The sequence below is a fragment of the Saccoglossus kowalevskii genome, chromosome 1, assembly GCF_978046115.1.
Source record: "Saccoglossus kowalevskii chromosome 1, keSacKowa6.1, whole genome shotgun sequence".
NCBI lineage: Eukaryota > Metazoa > Hemichordata > Enteropneusta > Harrimaniidae > Saccoglossus > Saccoglossus kowalevskii.
In genome coordinates, this window is record NC_140641.1 from 19817048 (window position 1) to 19840841 (window position 23794).

Below are 23794 nucleotides of genomic sequence, written 5' to 3' on the forward strand. Positions count from 1 at the left end.
TAGAATTATGTGATACTCCTTTCAAACATAAAGCCAAAAAGCCAATATATCAAGAAAACATTCATTTTAATATTATACTAGTAATGAAAATAATATGTAAGAATGTTGTGACGTAGTGCCGTGCTTTGACTAATTACGTGAAGTGTGAATAAACACCTTGTCGGAATAGTATGATTTATACTGATTCGAGTTTTTAAAAAAATGAATCACAATGATACATTTATATCCAGTTAAAAATCAACTATAATTGTGTTACCGATAAAACTGATGCAAAAACGTATTATATCAATATTCAAGCGTTTCCATTGCAGATACAGTAAGATGATCTCTGATGATTAAAGGGTGGTGGTCGTTGCACTGCAAAATTTAAATTAATTTTTGGGAAACCATAAAACTCGATTACTGTAAATGCATTAATTTACAAGTACATGTATAATGTTTCATTTCACTTATCACCAAATGACTGATACCCCAGACCATTCGTCCCGGTATTATCGCTATCGCCACACGAGACTCCAGCTTGTCTCCTATACAATTTTCCTTCCGCCCACTTAATTTTAATATTCATATGACCTTTGCACTGACATCGATAGCCAATCGCATTCGACCGCGGACGTCACTCTAAATAAACAACTGAATAAATTAATATACCATATTTGGAAGATAGCGGGTAAATTCAACGTTGTTGGTGTGTTCCTTCGGGTTCCGAAGTCGCACGAAACGAGTTCATGTTCCGTTATCTTTCGCAAGTAAAACAGGTCGATATGTATTAAACATGGCATTTGTTTTCTTGTTTTAACCCCCTTATTACGCAAGCTTCCGTCGAAGTGGTGTTTTTTTCGACGATTTGTGGCATGTTGCAAAACGAACGAAACATTGCGGCATTCTTAGCGGTGGATAAGGGATCGACTATGTCGTCACATTTATGTCTCGTTTGAAAGAGAATAAACAACCGCTCAGAAAAATATGTTGCTAATATTTAAGTGCGGTGCCTTGAAATCGCCTGCCCGATTTCAAAAGGATGTTCGATTTGCAATGACGACCGTTCATATGTACTAGGCGACGTTACTAATTACTACTAGGGTCGGTGTTTGCATTAAGAATTATAGAACGAAAGATCAGCAAAGCGGTGCTTTTGTCGGCGATTTTGTCAAAGGGAATATTGATAAAATGTTGCAAAACAGAATCGCGAGTTGGGTGAAAAATTGCGCCGGCGGCATTCTCAGCGATGGCGACACCCGAGAAACACCGTGTCACGGTGCATTCGTGCATCAGTACACCGAAGAAATACATACATATTGTTGCGGACGACTATTGTAAACTGTGTTCGTGTAGTCTTCGAGTTTGTGGACAGTTAAAGTCGTGTGTGAATTTATTCAAGCCAGGAAAAGCAGGAGGGATAACTTATGGAAATCGTCTTTCCAATTTGATCCAGTGCGACGTTGTGAAAGGAGCGACTCTGTCGTCTCATCTATGTCTAGTTTGTAAGAGAAAGATTGATAGCGCAGAAAAATCCGCCAATAATGTAAAACAGTGGCGTGAAATTGTCAGTCATTCTAATATCTCCCAACCTGTGAACGAAAGGGTTAAGCGTGCTGCCTTGAAATCGCCTGCCCGACCACGTTCAAGTTCAAAACGACGTTCCATAACTTTCTCACATTCAATTTGCAATGATGACCGCAGTTCAAATGTACTTAGCGACAATTTCCTTAGAAATCATTTTGATTTGATTTATGGATGGCGAGCACCGACACTCCGATCCGATGAACTAATCAAAACTAAAATGGCGCGTGTCACGTGACTTTGTTTACTAAAGATAGCGTGGGCGTTTGATTGACACTCAACTCATTAGTATTCCACCAATCACAGCTACATCTACTTTCTGGATGTGCGCAGTCAAATTGTATAGGAGACAAGCTGGAGTCTCGTGTGGCGATAGCGATAACACCGGGACGAATGGTCTGGGGTAAATGACTGAATGTTATAGCCATTGGTTCTCTAGAAACACCTTAATGAAATGCATGTGTTAAAACGGGGAGTCGTCAACTGCGCATGCATCAGATGGCCATAGCGTGTAGCTGTTTACAAACAAGCGTCTACCCATGAGCCTTTGCGTTTTTAGCGTGTGTTGTTATCGTCGCTTGGGACTCAATTCCCGCGCGTGCGCAGGTGACGACCCTCCCGCTTCAATATAAGTTACCGGCACATTACGAGCGTATAAACACCCGGCACAGTTAATCGTCATTGTAAGTGGACGGTCACCTGACTACCCCACATTCACTGCCTAAAACGGCTCGAATAGCATGTAATAAACGCGAACCTTATTCGAATCACTGACGTCATAAACAACATAAATATTATATTTCTGCATACATATAAAGTCAAGTATTTCATGATTAGAACGACCTACCCAGTTACGATAGCCCTCGGTACAAGTCTGTTCGCCATGTAGAGACAAAATAAATAAATAAATAAATAAATAAATAAATAAATAAATAAATAAATAAATAAATAAATAAATAAATAGCTTGGCACCAGAGGGCCTACTAACGTAGTCTACTTCATTGTTCCATGGAGGTCTCATGCCACTAGTTAACCAATGGCTTGCAAGAACCAATGAAATTTTTTAAATATTTTTCTCAGGTGCTCCCTGTTTGAGGGCGTAATTGTCTGGGTCAAAGGTGAGACCAACATGTGGTCTTTTGTTTACTACTTAGCGGCTGTGTACCTGTGGGTTTATTCTGTGTGTATTTGGATGTTCTAATCTTGGTGTTTTTCCAGTGATTTCTCTAGGTGCAATCCAAATACAGTAGGTGTGTCTTGTTTACCTGAGATTTGTAAGAGTTTGAGCTGGCCAACATGTTAGTTTTTTTTCATATGGTTGATTACTGGCATGTTGATTTCCCATTTTTGAGCCATGTTTTCAACTTTCTTCATCATTTTCATATAGCAATCTCGTCATATGTTAACATTGTCGTTTATGGAAATTCAATTAGTGGTATGAGCCCTGGAGGCACAGTCACTCTACTAGTACTACTAGTAGAGTGACTGTGATAAAAGTAAAATACCATGATTACCCATAATTATTCATACATGGAATGACGTACACTTGATCTGGCAGTGACAATTTGCAGTGAAAAATTGATGATGAATAAGTATATAACAAAATAAATTTCCATAAGTTTTCGTTTAATAAAATCTCCATAATGCTGGTTGTTGAAAATTAAAGTGTAGATTAAAATAATAATTTTCCATGAAAAGTAGACAGATATATAGATCACTTATGTACAATCAGATAACCACGTTGAAACCTGTTTGGTTATCTACAAGCTGAAGTCCACCAATGGTAAAAGTAATTTCTGTATTTTTTGAATCAGCTAATATTTGTGTTAGTTTGTCACTACTAGTACTTGAAAATATTTACCGATAAATAATTGAACCTTCACTATTAGTATAACATCCCGTAATATCGATGTTCGTATTTTGGAAGCTTGAGGATGTAGTAGAGATTTTTTTCCCTTAAAAATATCAAATTTACTTTTTTTCCCACATTCTCTTATAATGATATATAGAGCATGCATTCAACTAGAAAAACACAATTGTAGTGATGGTTTAAGCACAGACCTTAGAAAGGTCTTTCGTTTAAGAGGGTAATACATTTTGAGTAAATCTGAGATACAGTTAGACTTGCTTGCAGTCTGTTGGGATTCCGATGAAAAATTCTTGAAATATAAATTGCGTAAACGAGGGGTGAACGCGAAAGTCATGTGACCGCGAAAATCCAGCTTTGGTATCCTAATACTATTATGGCTCGCTCCAAACATTCTCCTGATAACATTACACGTTTTTTTTTTTTTTTTTTTTTGTTTTGAAATTCAATCTAAAATAAAATGGCATACTAATATGCGATTCGGATATGAGAAAGTAGGTAAAGTTTTCGGGATCTAAGTTTATCCGAGAAAGTGTGTATGGTTTCCGGGGTCTCAGTTGATATGTTAATTAGCCTGTCTTCTGATTGGTTGAAACATATTAGACATGTCAATCCTCCAATCATTACAAGCCCGAATCTTGCCGGTAATGTGAGGGCGCTTACACTGATGGCAAGTCTGTTAGGATTTCGCGGTCACATGACTTTTGCGTTCATCCCTCGTTTACGCAATTTATATTTATTTTTCATCTCAATCGCAACAGACTGCAAGCAAGTCTAAGATACAGTGTGTTTTATGTTTTTTTTTGTGATTTTTAACGCATAAGAAAACATTGGTATTTGGGGTTAGACCACAGTCACTTGGGGGCTGAAAATCAATAAATACTAATTTTCAAGAAAAAAATCATCCGCTATACGTATATAAATAAACAAGTTGTGAAACACGGCACCTAGTAAATCGACACCCTGTCGTTTTCAAATGTCGATTTCTTACCTTAAAATGCGAAACAAAAAGTGCAGAGGGGGTCAGGTGTTATGTTAATAACCATTGTTCATAATCACTAATTTGGTTTTATTCAAAACTGCACAAATCGCGAGTTTTCTGGTGATATCCGACAATTTCATGATCGAAAATGGCCAGCAGCCAGAATCAAGGGGGATTCGCACAGAGTTCTGGGTAAATCAAGTGCGCATACTCATTTTCAGCCAATCAGGCGTGCCGTAACAGCGAGTATTTCCTTGATTTACCCAGAACTCTATGCGAATCCCCCTTGATTCTGGCTGCTGGCCATTTTCGTTCATGAAATCGTCGGATATCATCAGAAAACGCGGGATTTGTGCAGTTTTGAATAAAACCAAGTTAGCGATTATGAGCAATGGTTATTAACGTAACACCTGATCCCCTCTAAAAATTTTGTTTCGCATTTTAAGGTAAGAAATCGACATTTGAAACCGACAGGGTGTCGATTTACTCGGTGCCGTGTTTCACAACTTGTTTATTTATATACGTATAGCGGATGATTTTTATTGAAAATTAGTATTTATTGATTTTCAGCCCCCAAGTGACTGTGGGTTAGACTACAGAGTTGATCTCGATTCCCAGCTGCTCCACGACGATGAATTTGGCATTCTCAAAGACAAGCCTACGTCACAAACTGGTCAAAATCCCCTAAACATTGCCAGCAACCAATCACAGACTAGCTTAAACAATAGCTTTCCCTGACGATAATACTTAGCAACGTTATTTCTCCCACGCTAACTTGAAAAATCTTCTGTTTTTGTCTCGTTTCCGTTTCCGGTCTGTCTTAGAGAATAAGTATTCTCTGGTAGCTGCTAATGAAATCTGACAAAGACAGTTTGTCTACCACTTTGACTTTAGAAAATACGACACAACTCGCCCCTTTGTGAACTCTGACGCGGGGTATCATATTTTAAAACAACATTGACGATGTTTTTAAAAAGTGTTATGAGGTCAACATCTAGGTCACGCAATAGTAGACGAACTGGGAAATTGAATTCAAACTTTTTATAGTATCACAAACATGATTTCTGCGGCCTTATTCCGGTTTCTTCGAAAAAAACACCTCTCTGTTTGCACAGTGATCACGTGATTACACGGTTCCATTTTTTTGTTGGAATATTTATTTCATATTATTTGAAAAAAATAAACTTTCTTAAAATATATAATTTGATGGGATTCAAAGAATATGTTACTTCAGAAATGTGGTATTCAATTGCAGTAGCAATAACATCTACTACATCCTTAAAAAAATAATCGATTTGTTGTCTTAGTATCTGAAAATAATGTCCGCGAAATCGCACGTGTTTTCCCTAATACTGTAAAACACTTTAGTTTTGCTTGGAATTTATTTTTGCTATTTTCGCTGAAGGAACGATACTAGCGAATGAAACCCAGCGAATAGTTCTATATTTTACCACATTCCCTCTATCATAGATATCATAGATAGAGGGACTGTGATTTTACATTCAACTTTTCAAAAATCAATGAAAATAAATTCCACACAAAACACCCAAAATATCTTTTCAATGAAAAATAATGCCAGCTAAAAAAAAAGTATTTTACAGTATAGGAGCAACATTTTTGACATACAATAGTATATAGGTCAGTTGTTTATCGATTTCGATATAGATAGCACACACGCTGTTTGCAACGTCACTGCATATCATTATACAAACAATTTGCAGTTAAAGACAACGAGATAAGCAGTCGTACAGTACAGAAGACAAAGTTTGCTGTTAATTCAAAATGGCGGTGTCTACCTCACATTTGACCTATTGGCTGCTTATGCTATTCTTTTCGTATGCTCGGACACAACGAGGTAAGCGAAGTTCTATCTCGAAACAAACATTCTGTGAGCTTCTATCGATTGATTGAGACGTTCCTGAAAATGCGTTGCTAGATACTCGTCGCTCTGGTCCATGGCTCAGAGCAATTTAATGGTATATGTGAACCATTGTTGTACTGACGATATATATATATATATATATATATATATATATATATATATGTATATATATCAACACTTACACAGTTACTATGGGCTGCAGACTTGGTTATGAATCGAAATGGATGATGGCATTTTATGTTTACGTTTGAAGGAAACTGTCCAAATCTGAATGAACACACGCACTGATAAATCACACACAACAACAAGTATTGTTGAAATATACAATCAGTTTATTGGCTAAGCCAATCACGATCAGTTATAGACATTTGACCTTGATAAGTATTACGGTGACCGTTTGTCAAAACACAGGAAGTTTCTGCCACGCTCCCTCAACACCTTTAGAAAACAGTGTTTTCTAACGTCGATGGACGTTGATCCTGATCATAGACCCTCAATTGTTTTTGTTAATAGGACACTTTCTAGTTATAACAACTAAGATAATATAGCTCAAACGTAGGCCAGGGTATAGGGGATGTGTGTCATATTGTTGTATTTCATGGATTTTTTACGAGTGGCAGGCTAATATTACACTATGATTCTGGGTGACCTCCCCCTAAAAACGCTTACCAGCGGTTCCTCACATATGACATAGTCAAGTTTTATTACTAACCAATCCCATCGTCGGAATGCCAACTGAAATACATCTTCCGCATCTGTTTCATTTCTAACACGTCATCAGCCAATGCTAGCAAGCCACACGTCACGTCATTATCCGGGCTCAAATCCTTGCATAGTCGCGATACATAACACAGAGAATATATTTACAAATAAGCCAAGTGTTCATAATACTGTCCCAAACATGTGAGCTCTTGAATGAATACATTAGATTACATGATTTATTATGAATCCGAACTCAACGTGCATTACACAACCATGGAGGTAAAAAGTCCCTTTCTAGCTCCATGACACAACTAAGTATTTTCTAATGCGCATGTGCACTGTTTATTTTGGTACGTACAATAATCTCTGCATATGAGCATTGCAGAATGTAATTGTTTCATCGAAGGATTACTGCGAAGCGTGGTACAAGGGAAATATTTCAGCCCAGTGTTAATCACACACACACACACACTAATTTTGCCCTTAATGTGCTACATCAAACAACGTCCATTTTTGTCCATATGTATATGTAAATAATAATGCGATGACAATGAAACAAACATTATTCCACCGTGTTACCACATTGGATGTTCACTCTCAGTAGATTGTATAAATTATACATTGAGTGTTATTTTCTAGACGAATGTACGTAATGTCCGTCGCCAGCATCGAACACGACTCGGGGATGACTATGAGCTTTCATTGAGAAGTGTACCCCTAATTCAAATTTGTACTGAAATTAAGTAATAATGAAACTGTCATGGTATGATATTGAATGTTACGCAGGAATAATTTACAAGTCACAGTGTTTGTATATTCTTGTATTTATAAATAAATACATTGAAGCGACAATAGCTATAACTATCGACATTTTGTCTCCGATTTGCATATTTCCTATACAGCATATACGCCGGTTACTAAAATATATTTTTCTAGTAACCGTGTATATACCGACATTGTACATTAAAGCGGGGGGTCGTCACCTGCGTATGCGTCTGATGGCCATAGCGTGTCATTGTTTACAAACACTCGTCTACCCATGAGCCTTTGCGTTTTTAGCGTGTGTTGTTATCGTCGCTTGAAACTCAATTCCCGCGCGTGCGCAGGTGACGACCCCCCTTCGCTTTAAAGTATGGAAGGTAGTAGAACTACTCGTAGTGAAAAATAGAGGGCCCCTTGCCCATTGCGCCCAGGTCTCTAGATGGCGTTATTCATTGTGATCCAGTTTGTGAACCCCGGGCAAGATCAAAACTTACAGAGGCCATTGAGAGCGGGAATCACTTCAAATACTGTAAATGGGGTAATTATTCACTGGGTTTTAATTTAGCTTATTTCGCTGACTGGAAAATGCGCTTAATTAAAACCCAGTGAATATGTAAAATTTAGCATAGAACACATTATCTAAATGACGAAACCGTGAATTTGAAACCCACTGAATATGCCTGAAATGGTAAATCAGTGAAATTTAAACCCAGTGAAAATTAGTCATTTTACAGTACCTCACTCTGACGGTCTCTCACTGATGATTTTATGTCTCACTTCCAATAATAGTGTGCGTCGTGTGTCATAATTTTCTACGATCGCGCTATCACGTGACCAATTTTAACGATGACGACTACATCGCATGTCTAAAGCAATATGTCAGTAAGATCTGGTAATTCATAAAATGATCAAAATCATAGCTATTACCGCTTTAACGATACTAACAATGTAATGTATAAAATAAAATAGATGTATAACGATATAACGTAATGTACTTTTTTTCCTTTCTTAAGTATGTCCTGGTTTTGGAAGAGAAGAACTTAGAGGGCATGACCAAGTGGATGAATTGAATATCGATATGTTCAAAAACTGCAGTATTATTGATGGAAATGTTGTTATTACAGAAGCTACATTTCAAGGGTATGTTGTTCAGTAAATTTTTTAAGTTATATATTATATAAGAATTGTAGGTATGTACAGCAATTGTATATCAGCGTAATCGGTAAACAAACATTTATAAGACATCTAGTAGGCCGGGTTGTGTTATTATTTATTAAAAAAATCGGGAAGAAAAACAAAAAACATGTACACTCCCTAAAATGTCAATTTGTAAACGACAACCAACCAAATATAATATTTGCCGGTTTCAGTATCACGTGATATGTGTTGTCAAATTACGTCATCAAATTTGCTATGTCGTTCATCCTCGTTCACAGTTAGTCATATTATAATCATTATAACAGTTCTGCATATACAAATCTACCACACCTTGACTTGACAGGTACATGTACGATTCGAATAGCATAAACTGTATGTAGTCGCTGGCTGCAAATGTGGGCGTGGATTAGTAGATGAGCGTAAGTGCTTTGACACAAATATCGAAGACTTGTTGTACAGAATGTAGGGTATATTACTTGTAATACATTTTGTTGGAAATATAACATTATTATTTGTTTGTTTGTTATATTTATTCTCTTCTAGAAATCAGTTCTTTGGCCTAGTAGGAATTGACGCATTTCAGCTGAATGTATTCAGTACTGTTAGAATAATAACGGGCTATCTAATGGTACTTGCATCCGACACAGGTCAGCGCGACCTATCAGTTTTCAGTAATTTAGAATATATTTATGGCGAAGAGCTCGAAAGGTAAGTTACGGCGTTTGCAATATAACGGAAAGAATTGGCAATACTGTAAAATACTTTATTTTCGCTAATTTCGCTAGAGGAATGATTCAGTAAAAATAAAATCCAGCAAATATATCCATCAGAAATCAGTGAAAATGAATTCCACACAAAACACCAAAAAATTGTTGTTCAGCGAAAATTAATTCCAGCTAAAATAACGTATTTTACAGTACATGTGAATGAGCTGTGTGGCATACACTCGGTTTGTTTCACAAAATCGAAAATCGAAAATTCGAAAATCAACCATTACTATTATTGTAATAATGGATTTTTTTTTGCAAATATCGGGATCTGCATTGCTACTAAATACTAGTAGTAAAATCTGTGTTTATAGTAAACAGATTATAGTAAAAAAAATAATAACGGTCGAGGTGACAAACAATATATGTTCCAGCTTATACAAATTTAGTCATTTGAAACATTCGAGTCAACATTCTGTGCTGAATCAATGTACTATAAATAGATTCATTAGTATATTATATTGTTTTGCCGTTCGTTCTTAAAGTACTAATAATAATAATAATAATAATAATAATAATAATAATAATAATAATAATAATAATAATAATAACAACACCAATAATAGTGGCGGCGCTAGTCGAAATCTCACTATTTAGTCATTTTAAACTATTGTTTACGTATATATATATATATATTATTTCTTTTAGTGGATATTCACTGATTATAACAGGAACCAACTTGGTATCATTGGGTTTGAAATCGATGTCAAGTATTATCAGGGGGAACGTGTACATAAGGCGGAACCCTTTCCTGTGTTATTTGGAACCTATATTGGGCATACTACCGGAAACGGTACAGCGGAATCAGGGCGCCCTCATTGCCTATAACAGACCGCCAGATATTTGCAGTAAGTAATGTGGTTGACCATTAAAAATGTTAGGGAGGGGGGTACAAATTATTCTTTGTAGTAAGATGTTTCAGGGCAGTGTTGTGGCAACTCTCAAATGAGCTTTTAGTTAATGAATTTTGACTGACTGTGACAAACTTAAAGGGCGGTAGTCGTCGCGCCACACATGCGCGAGATATATGGGTTTCGTATAAACAAAGATGGCGACTTTGACTGATGCACATATCAACGAGTACAAATAAACTCAGACGTTAACAAGCTTCAATTAGGTATTCTTTTAGGTGATTGAAAGGTAATTAGTGCAAGTCGCGCCCAGGTCAAACCTCAAACTTTTGATTTCCACGAGGAGAGCGCATTGGATTGTGGGAAAATCAATGTTTATCAACACAAATGTCGCACATGCACAGCGCAGCGACTGCCGCCCTTTAAAATGCAAAGTGTTAACATATAAGAACTACGAATAAATCAGTATTCGTGAATGAATTGTTCTTTTGTTTCATGTGTGTCGCGGCGCAGTGGCAGCAGAATTACAAATGCAAATGACCTATTCTATTTTGTTGTATTCCAGGAAATGAGGGGCACGTATGCAATGAACAATGCAGTAGTATGGGATGCTGGGGCCCAGGTGCGGATGAGTGTGGATCGTGTGCAAGCTACCGGTTAGACGACACGTGCATTGATAGCTGCAATAGAAGCGACGGGTGAGGATTGTTTTCGTCTTTCATTTTCAACTGAGGTTGTTGTTCGAGTATGTCATCAAATCTTCCATTTTGTTCGTCCTAGTTTGCAAGTAGTCGTGTTATAGCCACTAATAAATCCCTTAAAATAGATGTAATTTGAAGTACCGCCAAATTTTGAAGAATAAATATATAGTCGATTGATGCAAATCTTTCAATCTAACTCACCACGCGTGTCCATCCGATTATCTTCACAGCTTATATATCAAATCAGAAGCAGAAAAAGAATGTGGAAGAATTGAAGAGGTGAGATAACAATTTATATGTTAGGCCAGACTTTTTTTATTCCTTGTTTCTCGAGTTTTTATAAGGCAATGTTTTTGAGGAGGGCGAAAAAAAAAATTAATTCTTTTTTTCCACTAGATTTGTGTGAATCTCAAAGAATTGTAAGTGGGATCATTGATCGGAGAGAAGAAATGAAATAAAATTTTATTCCATGTATAACCGTGTTTCTCATCTGCGCGAGGCTTCGGTACTTTGATCATGATACTCCCACGAAAATGTAACTTGGATTTGTTATGCGGCGGGCGGTAAAAAAATGAAGATAAAAATAATAATTTTTTAGCATTTTTTTGCGCTTACAAGTCGGCGGGCGCGAGAAATTACGCTGAAATAAAATGTTATTTTTATTTCATTTTCGGCTCCTGTTCATTCGGCGGGTTCGCGAAACAAGGGATAATAAAAGTCTGGCCTTATACATAAATGTATACGTGATGACGTCACAGTCTCTTGTGAGAGAACCGTGGCTCACAGTCACTCTACTAGTAGAGTTACTGTGCGTGGCTGAATCATTCATTTCTTTGTTTACAGGAAGCGGAAGGGGTGCCTGGTATTTTAAGTGTTAACTGCAATGGCGACAACTACGAGGTGTGCTTAGGTAAGCTTATTTAACAAAACTTTTGTGTACATTCAGTGGAAAAATGTGCTAGTATGTCAAACATGGACCTACAAACAGATGCTGAACCAACTAATACTAATCTACCAATTGCTTTGTCACGTGTCCGGTAACGTCATCAATTAGTTATTATATCCACCATAATGTTCGTCGGCCAGAAACATTATTTATTAATTGCAGAAGAATCCGAGTATCCTAGTGATTTATCGCTAAGTTAATATTGCTTGTAAATTGTTATTTCGATGTACTGTGGAATACTTTATTTACAAATGGATTTCATTTTCGCTATTTTCGCTGAAAGCATTTTTCCTCTAAAATAAATTCCAGTGAAAATGGTATTTTTCCTATACTTTACATTGAGTCTTGATACAACACAGTGAATATGAGATCCACACATAATGCCTGAAAACTGTTTTCAGCGAAAATAAATTCCAGTGAAAATAATGTATTTTTCAGTACCACAAAATCATGAACGTGCAGATGTTAATATACACGAGACATTTATCAATAGTAAACACTAGTGGTTGCCATGGCAAATATATGTCGTGAAGCAACAATGAAGTTGGTCTAATAAAATATCGCGAGAACCCGGCCGAAATAGCCGAGTATCAGCGAAGGCCAATCTCCCAAGCAGATTTCCATTTCTACTTTCGGTGTTCTGGCCGCAAGGATCTCCGAGAAAGAGAATGAAAAAGCGAATTTCAAATGTTAAGGGTAACAAGTGTAACGAAAAAATACTGTGTGTAAAGTGTATTTTTTAAGTGCATGGTCTAATTATCAACTGGCGTTTTGTTTGTTTGTTTCAGCCGAATGTCACACGTCACTAGAAACGAAGGAAGCAGAGAACATACAATTGCAGGCTGAAGTTGATCGTCTTACAAGTAAACTAAATGATATGCAAGAACGTCTACGCATTCTTTCTGAAGAGGAACACCAAGAAGACAACGACAATCAAGAATTATTGTAACGATATTAGCATTTATTGTACATACTTATAATCACACAAACATGCATTACATTATCTATTAATAATCATTATAATACAGGGTGCAATCCACTTAACTATCGACATGTTGGAACACTTATTTATTATGAAAAATAAAATTGTTCGAAAGATAAATAATACTATGTATACATGTATTTTACAGCCACAGTAATATTTACTCGGGAACAGCATGCAATTTGGTAGCGCTCTGTCATATCGTGTTGTTTCGTCTATCACGTTCGCATTTACGGAAAGTACTCTGTAGTTCCCCTTTTTAGCTTCGCTGTCGACTTCGTCGAGCGGAGCTTATCATATGAGTGATTGTCCGCCGTCGTCCGTCGTCGTCCGTGTCAATGTTTTACTTTTTTGACTTCTTCTTGAAAACTACAAGCCTGAATGCTTTGATAATTGGTGTACATGTACCTTGGGTAGACTCTCTTAGATTTGTTCATTTCATGATATCTTCAATTCTCTAATTTTGGTGAATATTTTTGTCATTTTTGGTAAAAAGTGATATTTTCCAATATTGTTGAAAACCGTAAGTCTGATTGCTTTGATACTATACATATTGTTCATTTTCTGATGATATCTTCTGTTCTTTAATTGAAATGTGCATTGCTAACAGCGGAGCTATCTCAGCCGACAGGCTGCTTGTTTTATATTTTAGTTCAATCAGGAAGCTACGAAGAAAGCTCCCTGGTTCAATACAAAGCGTACTACTAATTGATAATGACATGTGATAATAAAACGTTTTGTGTACGTTAAAGGCTAGTTACGTCGACGGTTCGCATCAATGCTGATGACAAACATATAGTTTATATAGATCTATCTATATGTAGGTTTCACACCACAATTACAATGTAATTCTCTCTATTTTGAAAAAAAAACTATTGCAAGAGATGGCATGCTTGTATTCAAACTTTTTATTTAAAATTATATCAGAAAAAACAAGTTTTAAAATTGTGATTGGAATTTTATCGAAAACCTTGGTGGACTGAAACTTTTAGATTGAGCACTGACAGAGTTAGCCCTCAGTACAGTCCTGTAGATTGGCCTTCTTCCGCTGATCATTCGGTCCCCACAGTCCTGAGAAGTCGCATAGACCACATTCACTCTACTAGCAGAGTGACTGTGCATAGACCGAGGATTCGACACCCGCCTACAAATTTATGGCGGAGAACCGTTCTGCAGTTTTCATGATTGTAACCAGCTAAAACATCTATCGACCAATCTAGCGATCACAAATATGGCCGAAAAATGAACCTACAGTACTGGAACGTTGGTGAAAGCTAGTTTTACGCAACGAACCAACGTTTTGTTAATACATCAGATACATACGTCAAAAACAAGATGGCGGTGTATATTTTCGGTTGACGTTGGAAAATGTCGATTTGTGGGGAATCTTAAGTAATTTCGCTCCCAGTTAATGCATTTAGAATAGTTAGACGTATCGATTGCTTATTTTTTTTAACTGCAAAGCTAATTGCCTCTTAAATCGCCCGATACATTCCTTCAAATAGTGTCGAATCCTCGGTCTATGCGACTTCTCAGGACTGTGGGGGCCGAATGATCAGCGGAAGGAGGCCAACCCACAGGACAGTACTCAGGGCTATGACAGAGTCAGCTGGGTCAATTTTTGAAAGGCCAGTGTTGTTGTATTGGTTTTATTATTTGGGATTTTCAACATCTGTTTATTACAGTAACTATTCGTTTGTTTTTTTAAAAACCTAAACAAATATCTCTTATAAATTATTTAGAATGTCGGTAACGTTACTCATTGGCTCCGTGTAAAGTGGTCCTGCTGTTCTAGTTTTTACATTGTCGTATATAGAAGTTTAATTAGTTTTGTTTTGTATGAAATATGTGTATAACATCGCTTCCTAAAGCGATACAGTCACCACGTCGCGCGTTCAAATTTCATGTAAACAATATATATATATATATATTTTCACTAGGTTTTCGTTTTGTTTTTGATTTTAAATATTAATTGCGTTCATGCACAGCTCCTTAGCACGGGCTAAGAGGTCAAATTCCTTAGCCCGTGTTAAGAAAACGTGCGTGAACGCTTAGCACTGGCTAAGGAATGCTAAGTACGGGTTAAATCTAGACCCTTAGCACGGGCCACGGTTTCTGTTTTAGTAACCGTGCACGGGCTAACAAAGTGTGCGCGAACGCTTAGCCCGGGGCTAAGCGCCCTCTATGGCGAACTTTGGGTGTAGACAAAATACATTTGGTTCGCTGTCTACGACATGCATTAATAAAACTCTGTATTCTGTTACGCCGTTGTATACTGTTTCTGTGCATCCAAGTTGGGTCCGTCTTCTCTCCTGTGCACGTCGCTTCAAAACGAAACATGTCAGCAGTATTTTTCGTTCGTAAATAGCGGCTTGCCAAAGGTCACCGACTGATGGCACCCCTTAGCCTCGCTGTGCGAAATGCAAATATGCTAGATAAACTTAAATCAGCTCAAATCTTAGCCCGTACCTCGTGTAACGTGAACACAACTATTGTTCATCGTTATTGCGTAATATTAACGTTTCCAACAACAGTTGATGTGTTTGCATGACACGTGTTCGGGTATATTATGGAAAATGTGTGAAATGGCGTTCATTAACTGAATGTAGGATTATCTAAACCATGTGATGCCACCAATTCGATCGAATCGCGCGCAGACGCAGGGCACATCGTCGTCCTACTGATATGACTTTGTGGTGACGGCGGAATTATCCTGACTCTGAAGACATTAACCTTGGAATCTAGCTCAGTGTCATGATGGCATATTACTACCTGTGATAAGGTGAATTCGTTATTTTCCCCGAAAAGCTGTCGACAGTGGTGTCTATGCTGGTTGTGATTCGGTTCGGAAGGCGATTGCGTGGATTTTCCATCATTATCGGTATCAACGTGAAGACAATTTTCGCCATCTTCTATATTTTCTGTGCTTGTTAGCACGGGATTAATCATACTTTTTCGTCTTCGCGTGTCCATAACTGCCGATGCCCGACGGTTGGCGTGACTTAGTGTTGTTGACCTCACGTACTCTGTTGTATTCAAATGCGGTTTGAAGAGTATGACAAAACACTTTGGGATCAAAATACAAAGCAACATGGCGTAACTCGAGGCAAGTAACAGAATAACCTGACAGAGGGCTTTAAATCTGCCATTCGTGCCGAAATAACTGGGAAAATAAGTCAGCCATGCCATGAAATATATCACCATAGCAAAAGTGATAAATTTTGATTCGTTGAAATTTTCCGGTAGTTTTCGTGTTCTGAAAGCGAAACCGAGACACACAGCAGCAATAACCCAGGTGTACGCAAACATTACGAGGATTGGTGCGGAGAAGTCCGAATCGCATTCCAGATAAATGACTTCCTTTGCTATATTCGGGAAATACACGGCTTTCGGAGGGTTAAGACATAGCCACAGAAATACTACGATACCCTGCCCAGCTGTTAATACCAATACGACAAACACCTGTAACTGGGCCTTGAAGAGACACCGACCCGCGCGTGGCACTTTTGATTCGAACACCGTCATGATCTGATGCGTTTTAACCAATAAGATGGATACACACATTGTAAAACTGAGACTGCGCAGAGGCACCTGGATGACACACTGAGTATTGGTTGGTTCGCCCATACAACTGAAAACAGACAAAAAACAAACAATCAGACTGCCCATGAAGAGGAGGCTCAGTTCTCTATTTGAAGCTTTAACTACTGGAGTGTTGCGAAACTTGAGGAATGTTGCCATGACGATGACAGTTGCTAGGATTCCGAGACCTGCTAATACCATGCACGCGATAGCTTCGGGGTTGTCCCAAGCTAAGTATTCGAGGTATTTATCCTTACACATTGTTTGTTCGTCGTTAGGCCAAGTGCCCTCTGGACACTTTGTGCAATCTGTAGAATCTGTAAAAAAAATTACATGTTAGATCAAATGTGGTGGGCTACTAAACTGCATATACAAATAACATGACTGTTTACTAATTAACATATAAAATTTTTACTAATCTGCATATAAACAAAAGACCAGGTGTTGAATTGAGTGGCGCCGAACAATTCAAATTTTACACTCACCGGTGTCGTTTGTGATTGTTCCTTCCGAGCACGTGATACATTCGTAGCAGCAAGTTGGAAATCCTGATAATATTCCTTTTCTTTTGCCGGGATCACACGGGGCACTACATCGTGATGTGGGAATCTGGGAAGGAATGGGTGAAAGATACGTAGATACATTTTTTTTGTTACTGATAATGAAACCACAGTTGACGCCGCACCGTAGCGTCTTCGACTTGGGTCCCATACAACGCGTGTAAAATACATTATTGGAACGCACGCTGTGTGAGAACAGTGTCGTTTTAATACGTGTCAGATAAAATACTTACTGTTTTGCACGAATTCTTCCACGTAATATCTCCATGATTAATTTGTAGGCCATTGTTCATTGAAATTTGACGATGGTCATATCGACCTATTTTAACAACCTGAATATACTCTGGGTGTTCTTTACTCTCATCAACGAGAATAGAGTCGTTTTCATCCCAGGATGGCTCGCAGTTGGACATGTCAGATTGACCATCATCCATGAGTGCACATTTGGCGGGAACTTTGGTGTTGCCGTTCTGCCAGTTCACAATGTCATATACGCCCCCAACGCCACCGTCGTCATCAAAAGAAATGTGGTGTCCAAAAACGTCCGTGAAGTTCACATTCTGTAAATATTTCAACAGTTGCCATGGTTTCAGATTCCATACATCGGGACATGTGCCACCCGATAAAAGTCCATCAGGATACTCGCAACGAGTTATGTCGTCCAACGCATGCGCAATGGCGTAAACGGCGAGATAGACGCGGTATAAAAAAGCTGACGACGATAAACTATCATTTAAATGCGTTGAAAAAGATTCTTCACCGGAACAATAAACTGTCGTTGGGATGTGCGTGATATAACCAGAGTGCTGTATGTGTGATTCAACTGATGACGTCATGATTTCTGCGGTGTTGTTCCTTGCGCCACCCTGAGTTGTTGGGCGCGTCTCTTTCGCGGTCATGGGCATACTGCAATTGAAAGCTGTTTCCCATGCAGCCGAAACTAAGATATTATTTTCGTTAAATGGATTAAGTTTGTTAATATAGTCATAAAATCCTGGAATATTCCGTGCTGGAAGAACAACTCCTAGACTTCCTTCGGTAACTTGCCGTTCAAGTTCGGTAGAGGCAATGGATGTACTCATCGACCAGGCTTCGCTTGCGACCAATATTCGATCTGTAATGACACAGTGACAGTTGTTAGATCTGTTTTAGAATACATGTATTTTTGAATAAAATTAACATACTAGTAATAGAACCAAATCAACTAAACGCTGATATGTAACAATCCGATACAATGACGGTGTACTTGGTTTTCGCATGATTGAGTTACCGTTCCAGGAGCACATCCAGGGTGATTTGCACCCAAAATGATTTCTTTCGAAAAATATGGCCGATTTTAAGATTGAAATCTAAATAGAACAGGCCCGTAGTTTTTTTTTTTTGGGGGGGGGGTCGGGGGGTTCGATCGAACCCCCTAAATTTTGGAAGTGAATAGATTTATGATAGTAGATTAGAACATAATAAAACAAACAGTATTAATTAAAATAATTATCATCGTTTAAATCACTTGACTCAGTGAGGTAACGACTCGGTCGAAATTGCATAGCAATGAGCATTTAGGTGGCAATCATGATGAGCTTTAAACGTCAATCGTGAAGTTACGCCGTCTCAGTTCAACAGCAGCCAATCAAAACAGATTGTTATGTATGGGCAAGCTTTTATTCGGTGATTCCGCGATGGTGTAATGAAGATCGCGTTCAAGCAGCTGCAGTTAAATATTAAAGCAACATTGAAACAATAATGTAATGGTAGTCATTCTCTGAAGGATGTGGTGGTCCTGACAGAATAGGTCCGTTTGTCTTGTGCCAGTGTTTGCTCAGTTAGTAAAGTGTGGGGTTCGAACGGGATTGAGACGGCAACACCACACTGTACTTTCATATTGGTTCATTAGTTTTGTATTCTTCAAGTTAATGATGGCATATATACTGTTTTGTTCTAAGTGTATCAGCCAAATGTAGTCAACTTATTGTATTAGTACGTGTAGCCTGTGTTATTGGGCATAGTGTACAGCTAAGGGTTGAAAACATCATTAAAAAAATTTATCCCACAGTGTTGCTTCAGCACTTAAACTATGCGATAAACCATATTTTTAAAACATATTTTTTTTACACGTTTTTTTTTTGATGTCTTAGAAAATTTTCTATATTTTTAGTGGGTTTATAAAAAGGAGATGTAGTCATTGAAGTTTATTGAGACCGCTGCTAAACTGCTACTATATGCATATTATTTTACCGCCCTCTAAAAACAGATTTACAGTAAACCAACAAATTCACGTACTGCAAGAAACTTGGTAGTATGCCATTGGTTAGTGCATTTAATTTGTTTGATGCAATCATTGTGCCAGCTATTTCTTATTGTAGCGATAGGGGGTACCAAAATTCGAAAATCGAGAGGGTACAGGCAACATTTTGCAGATATATTTGAACATATTTCCCAAGTAAGTCTGGGAAATAGCTGGAGCCCCAAAACATGTTATATCATACGTAAACGATTAGACAAGACCGGCAGACTTACTTGGGAAACCCACATAAAAATCTCCTGTTCAAATACGGTTTCGGCATTGCCTGGTTTGAAAAACAAGTTGCAGATACTGCAAATTTCTTAGGGATATTTACTCAAAGAATAAAAAAAATTGTTGTCAGCAAGAATGGCATGCCTCAATTTCACAATCATCCAGGCTGTGTACTTTCGGAAAAATCAATGTAGTATTATAACCTAGGAGATTTATTGGCAAGCAATTATAGACTAAAATATATACTCACGAGTTTTCGCTGTTTTGGCCATAAACATAATGTTGAATTAGGCACACACACACAAATACAGTTAGATCAATATTTTTTTAGTTTTTGCAGTGATACATTTGAATTTATCATGATAGAAAATGAAATTCACTTTGTTTTTATATGTTCATTTTATAATGATCTAATGATCGTCGCTATACAAACTGCCACACCATATATCAACTAGTTTTGTATCTTTTAAAAGTTTTCAAGCGATGAGATGAATATGAATCCAGCTTAACTTAGTACCATATGTTTACATGGATGTTGTATTGTGTTTAAAACGCGATATGCACTTTTCTACCCATTACATTTTGTACGATGTGGTGAGGCCCTGTACAGAAATAAAATTACATAACTGAATAATACTAAAATGAATAATTGTAGACAGACTTCGACATGAAATTGTGTCACTTTTATGTGCGCTAACATCTGTGAAGAGCGAAAAAGCTCGTGAGTAGCATTCTACCTTAAAATGCTTGGACAATAATGCTAAGATACGTACAGTCTTGTCTTTTTTTGTGTACAACATTTTGCCGAAATGGATCAAGGGTGTGGGTGTGTTTGTGGGTGGGGAATGGCCTAGGACCCCTTCTATAAAATGGTAAAATAGTTCAAAAATATTATGTGGAATAACTTACCAACTTAACACAATTGAATTTAAAACGGAGAATATAAAAATGTATGTAACAGAGCTCAAACACACTTTTTAAATATTATAAAATTCACACGTTTCACATCAAATATATCATTTATTGTTGTTTTCGAACCCCCTATTCAAAAGTACTGGCTACGGGCCTGTTCTTGGAATATGGAAGAATTGTGGCTGTGAGGAGAATGTTTCTCCTCCGATTTTAGTAGTCGTCTTACCTGTTATATTCCGAAGTGCCATTCTTTGTACTATTCTAGATATTTCATCCCAGTACAGAAACGCGACGATTACCTTTGCCGATGGATTTTCATATATTTTATCGATGACGTCATCGACGATGTCATCGCTGCAATTTGGCAGAATAAGTTCGTATAAGGCAATGCATACTCCCCTTTTCTTCGCAAGCACCTCGAACTCTGCAGTGGCTGGCCGTCCGTAGAAATTGTCGATCCCGATAATACCTACCCAGTTCCAATCATCGAACGAAGTCACAAGCTCAACCATGGCGTTAGCTTGATGAATGTCGTTTGGTACGGTACGAAGAAAAGATTTGTACTTTACCGGGTCGTCAAGCATTGACGTAGTCGCAGCGTAACTAAGCATCGGGACGTTGTACACACTCAGTAGTTCGGCGACCGCCATGGTTGTATCCGAACCGCCGGCCCCAATAACCGCGCCGACTTGAACTTCGTTTCTCACCATTAAATCAAAAGTTTCCGACAGGGATTTTGATGTTGATGAACATACGTCTCGTATATCGTATCCTAACGTGATGTTACACAAAATATCGCTGCGATTGTTTATCTCATCGACTGCGTAGGTCATAACTTGTGAGCGTAGAAACCCACCCCACGAGAACCCAACACATGTTTCCTCTATCGGCCCTCGCGAAAGAGTATCATCGACGATGTAAGTGCTGCTATGCAGGTTAAACAAACCCCCGATGATAAAATCACCGTCATGTCGGACAACGATCGATGCCCCGGCATATAGTACCAGATATACGTATAAAATCATACACGTGATTCTGTGGTTTACTAGTATGTTGAACTGAGACGCCGTCATTTTGAGAATGTGTCGTTTATAGAATCACGGAGTACGATGTAACTGCACCGTAGTATTCACAAAGGAATATATTTCCTACAGCTTTGTTGTCTTGGCAAATTCCTTTTGTTTGTCAAATTCTTTTTATTATATATGTACATACGTGTTAACAAACTCAACTCAAATAATTACTTGTCACCAACTCGTCATATATAAAGTAAACTATGTAAGCAATTATGTGTCCCGCTTTGTTGTCTTGTTTTCATCGTGTGTTGAGACATGTCACTAAAACAGGGAAGAGTTCATATATATATAGATAATAAACGATTTCTGTACACGAGTCAATCATGTCCATCAAACATATAACTTTTTATAACATGTGTGAATTTCTGTGAATTTAAAACAAGATAAGTTAATCTGAGATCGTGTTTTTGATTAAATCGTAACCCCCACCCCCACATTCTTGTTAACGTGGTTTAAAATACCTCCACTTGTTTTATGATATTCTAAAGAGCACCGACGGCCACGGTCAATAACTAAAGTCAATATCAGCGCTAAGTTTGCTATGTAAACGAAGGACTGATTCTATCCAAAAAAAAAGCCGTCTCTGTATCATGAGTGTTCAAATGTGACGCGCGTGTCCCAAAGGACCCTTGACAAGGGGACTTTCATAATATACATGAGACTACGCATGCGCTGCAGGACTCTCTCCATAGAAGCTCGATGATTCGTTACAGATATTTTTGAATTTAAAGTTGGTTTTTCTGTAGACTAGATGCCGTGTATGATTATGTAATTTTGAAAAATCTTCAAACGGAATGGCTGGATGCAGGCTAATCTTCTGGAGTCGAAGTTCAAAATTTCTGCACGGTCAAAAGTCAAATGGTTGTTTTAATTGAATTGAATTTTCCTATGATACATTTTTTACTCGGGGGTGAAAGACATTGAATGACTTCTCGGTATCTAACATAAAAGTCAATGTAATTTGTCACAAAATCTCTAATTTAATTAATTAATAGGCGTGGCCGACATTGCACACTCACATCGGACATTTTTAGCAACACATGCGCATTCTTATCACATAGTTGTATTATCATAGATTATTGTTGGCCTAAGCAATAAACCTACGTACCACGAGATATACTATTTCGGTTGTGTTTAATATATGCATATATTGTGTGATTCCATGGTGGTGTCACAATGCGATATCATGGTGGTGTTACGGTGCGATATCATGTCGGGGTCCACAGTGCGATATAATGGTGGTGTCACGGTGCGAATCCATGATGGGTGTCACAGTGCGATATAATGTTGGTGTTACGGTGCGATATCATGTCGGGGTCCACAGTGCGATATCATGGTGGTGTCACAGTGCGAATCCATGATGAGTGTCACAGTGCGATATAATGGTGGTGTCACGGTGCGAATCCATGATGAGTGTCACAGTGCGATATAATGGTGGTGTTACGGTGCGATATCATGTCGGGGTCCACAGTGCGATATCATGGTGGTGTTACGGTGCGAATCCATGATGGGTGTCACAGTACGATATCATGGTGGTGTCACAGTGCGAATCCATGATGGGTGTCACAGTGCGATATAATGGTGGTGTTACGATGCGATGTTATGGCGGCGCGTTCAGGATCGGAGTATTAAAGATTAGTTGATTGATTGGTAGGTCGCGACTTTGATGACATGTGATTCTCATAATAATTTGCGAGTAAACTATAAAATATTCATCACGCCATTAAATTTTTAGTAAGTTTGTATAGGAGGTGAACCACTTAATCCTCACAACGATGATGGTATTCTTACTCGTTATCATGACTGCCATCCCGGATGACCTTGTTACTTCAAGTGGCCAGCTGATATATCCGCTGATCTGAACTAACGACTGAACACACGTGCACCAGAATGAAATAGCTGTATCACAAATAGTTGTGACCATAACACCACAAATAAAAGCTATGGGTCGAATATTTACGGAGGATAGGGTTGTGTCTGAATTGTATA

General features: G+C 38.0%; 2 protein-coding genes across 2 annotated transcripts; one reads left to right on the forward strand and one right to left on the reverse strand.

The window, feature by feature from the left end:
• The first annotated feature begins 6194 nt into the window (after window positions 1-6194).
• On the forward strand, window positions 6195-13286 carry LOC100367805 (receptor tyrosine-protein kinase erbB-4-like). The gene is made up of 8 exons (XM_002731553.4): window positions 6195-6267; window positions 8772-8898; window positions 9460-9624; window positions 10332-10531; window positions 11100-11232; window positions 11466-11514; window positions 12079-12145; window positions 12970-13286. The coding sequence occupies exons 1-8, from the start codon at window positions 6195-6197 to the stop codon at window positions 13128-13130; spliced, it is 975 nt and encodes a 324-aa protein (XP_002731599.1). The 3' UTR covers window positions 13131-13286.
• A 2472-nt stretch (window positions 13287-15758) lies between these two features.
• Window positions 15759-21802, reverse strand: LOC100368557 (extracellular calcium-sensing receptor-like). The gene is made up of 4 exons (XM_002731558.1): window positions 20956-21802; window positions 17539-18419; window positions 17231-17354; window positions 15759-17062 (listed from the first exon to the last, which is right to left on the reverse strand). Exons 1-4 carry the CDS (start codon window positions 21800-21802, stop codon window positions 15759-15761), a joined length of 3156 nt encoding a protein of 1051 aa, XP_002731604.1.
• Window positions 21803-23794: the final 1992 nt, after the last annotated feature.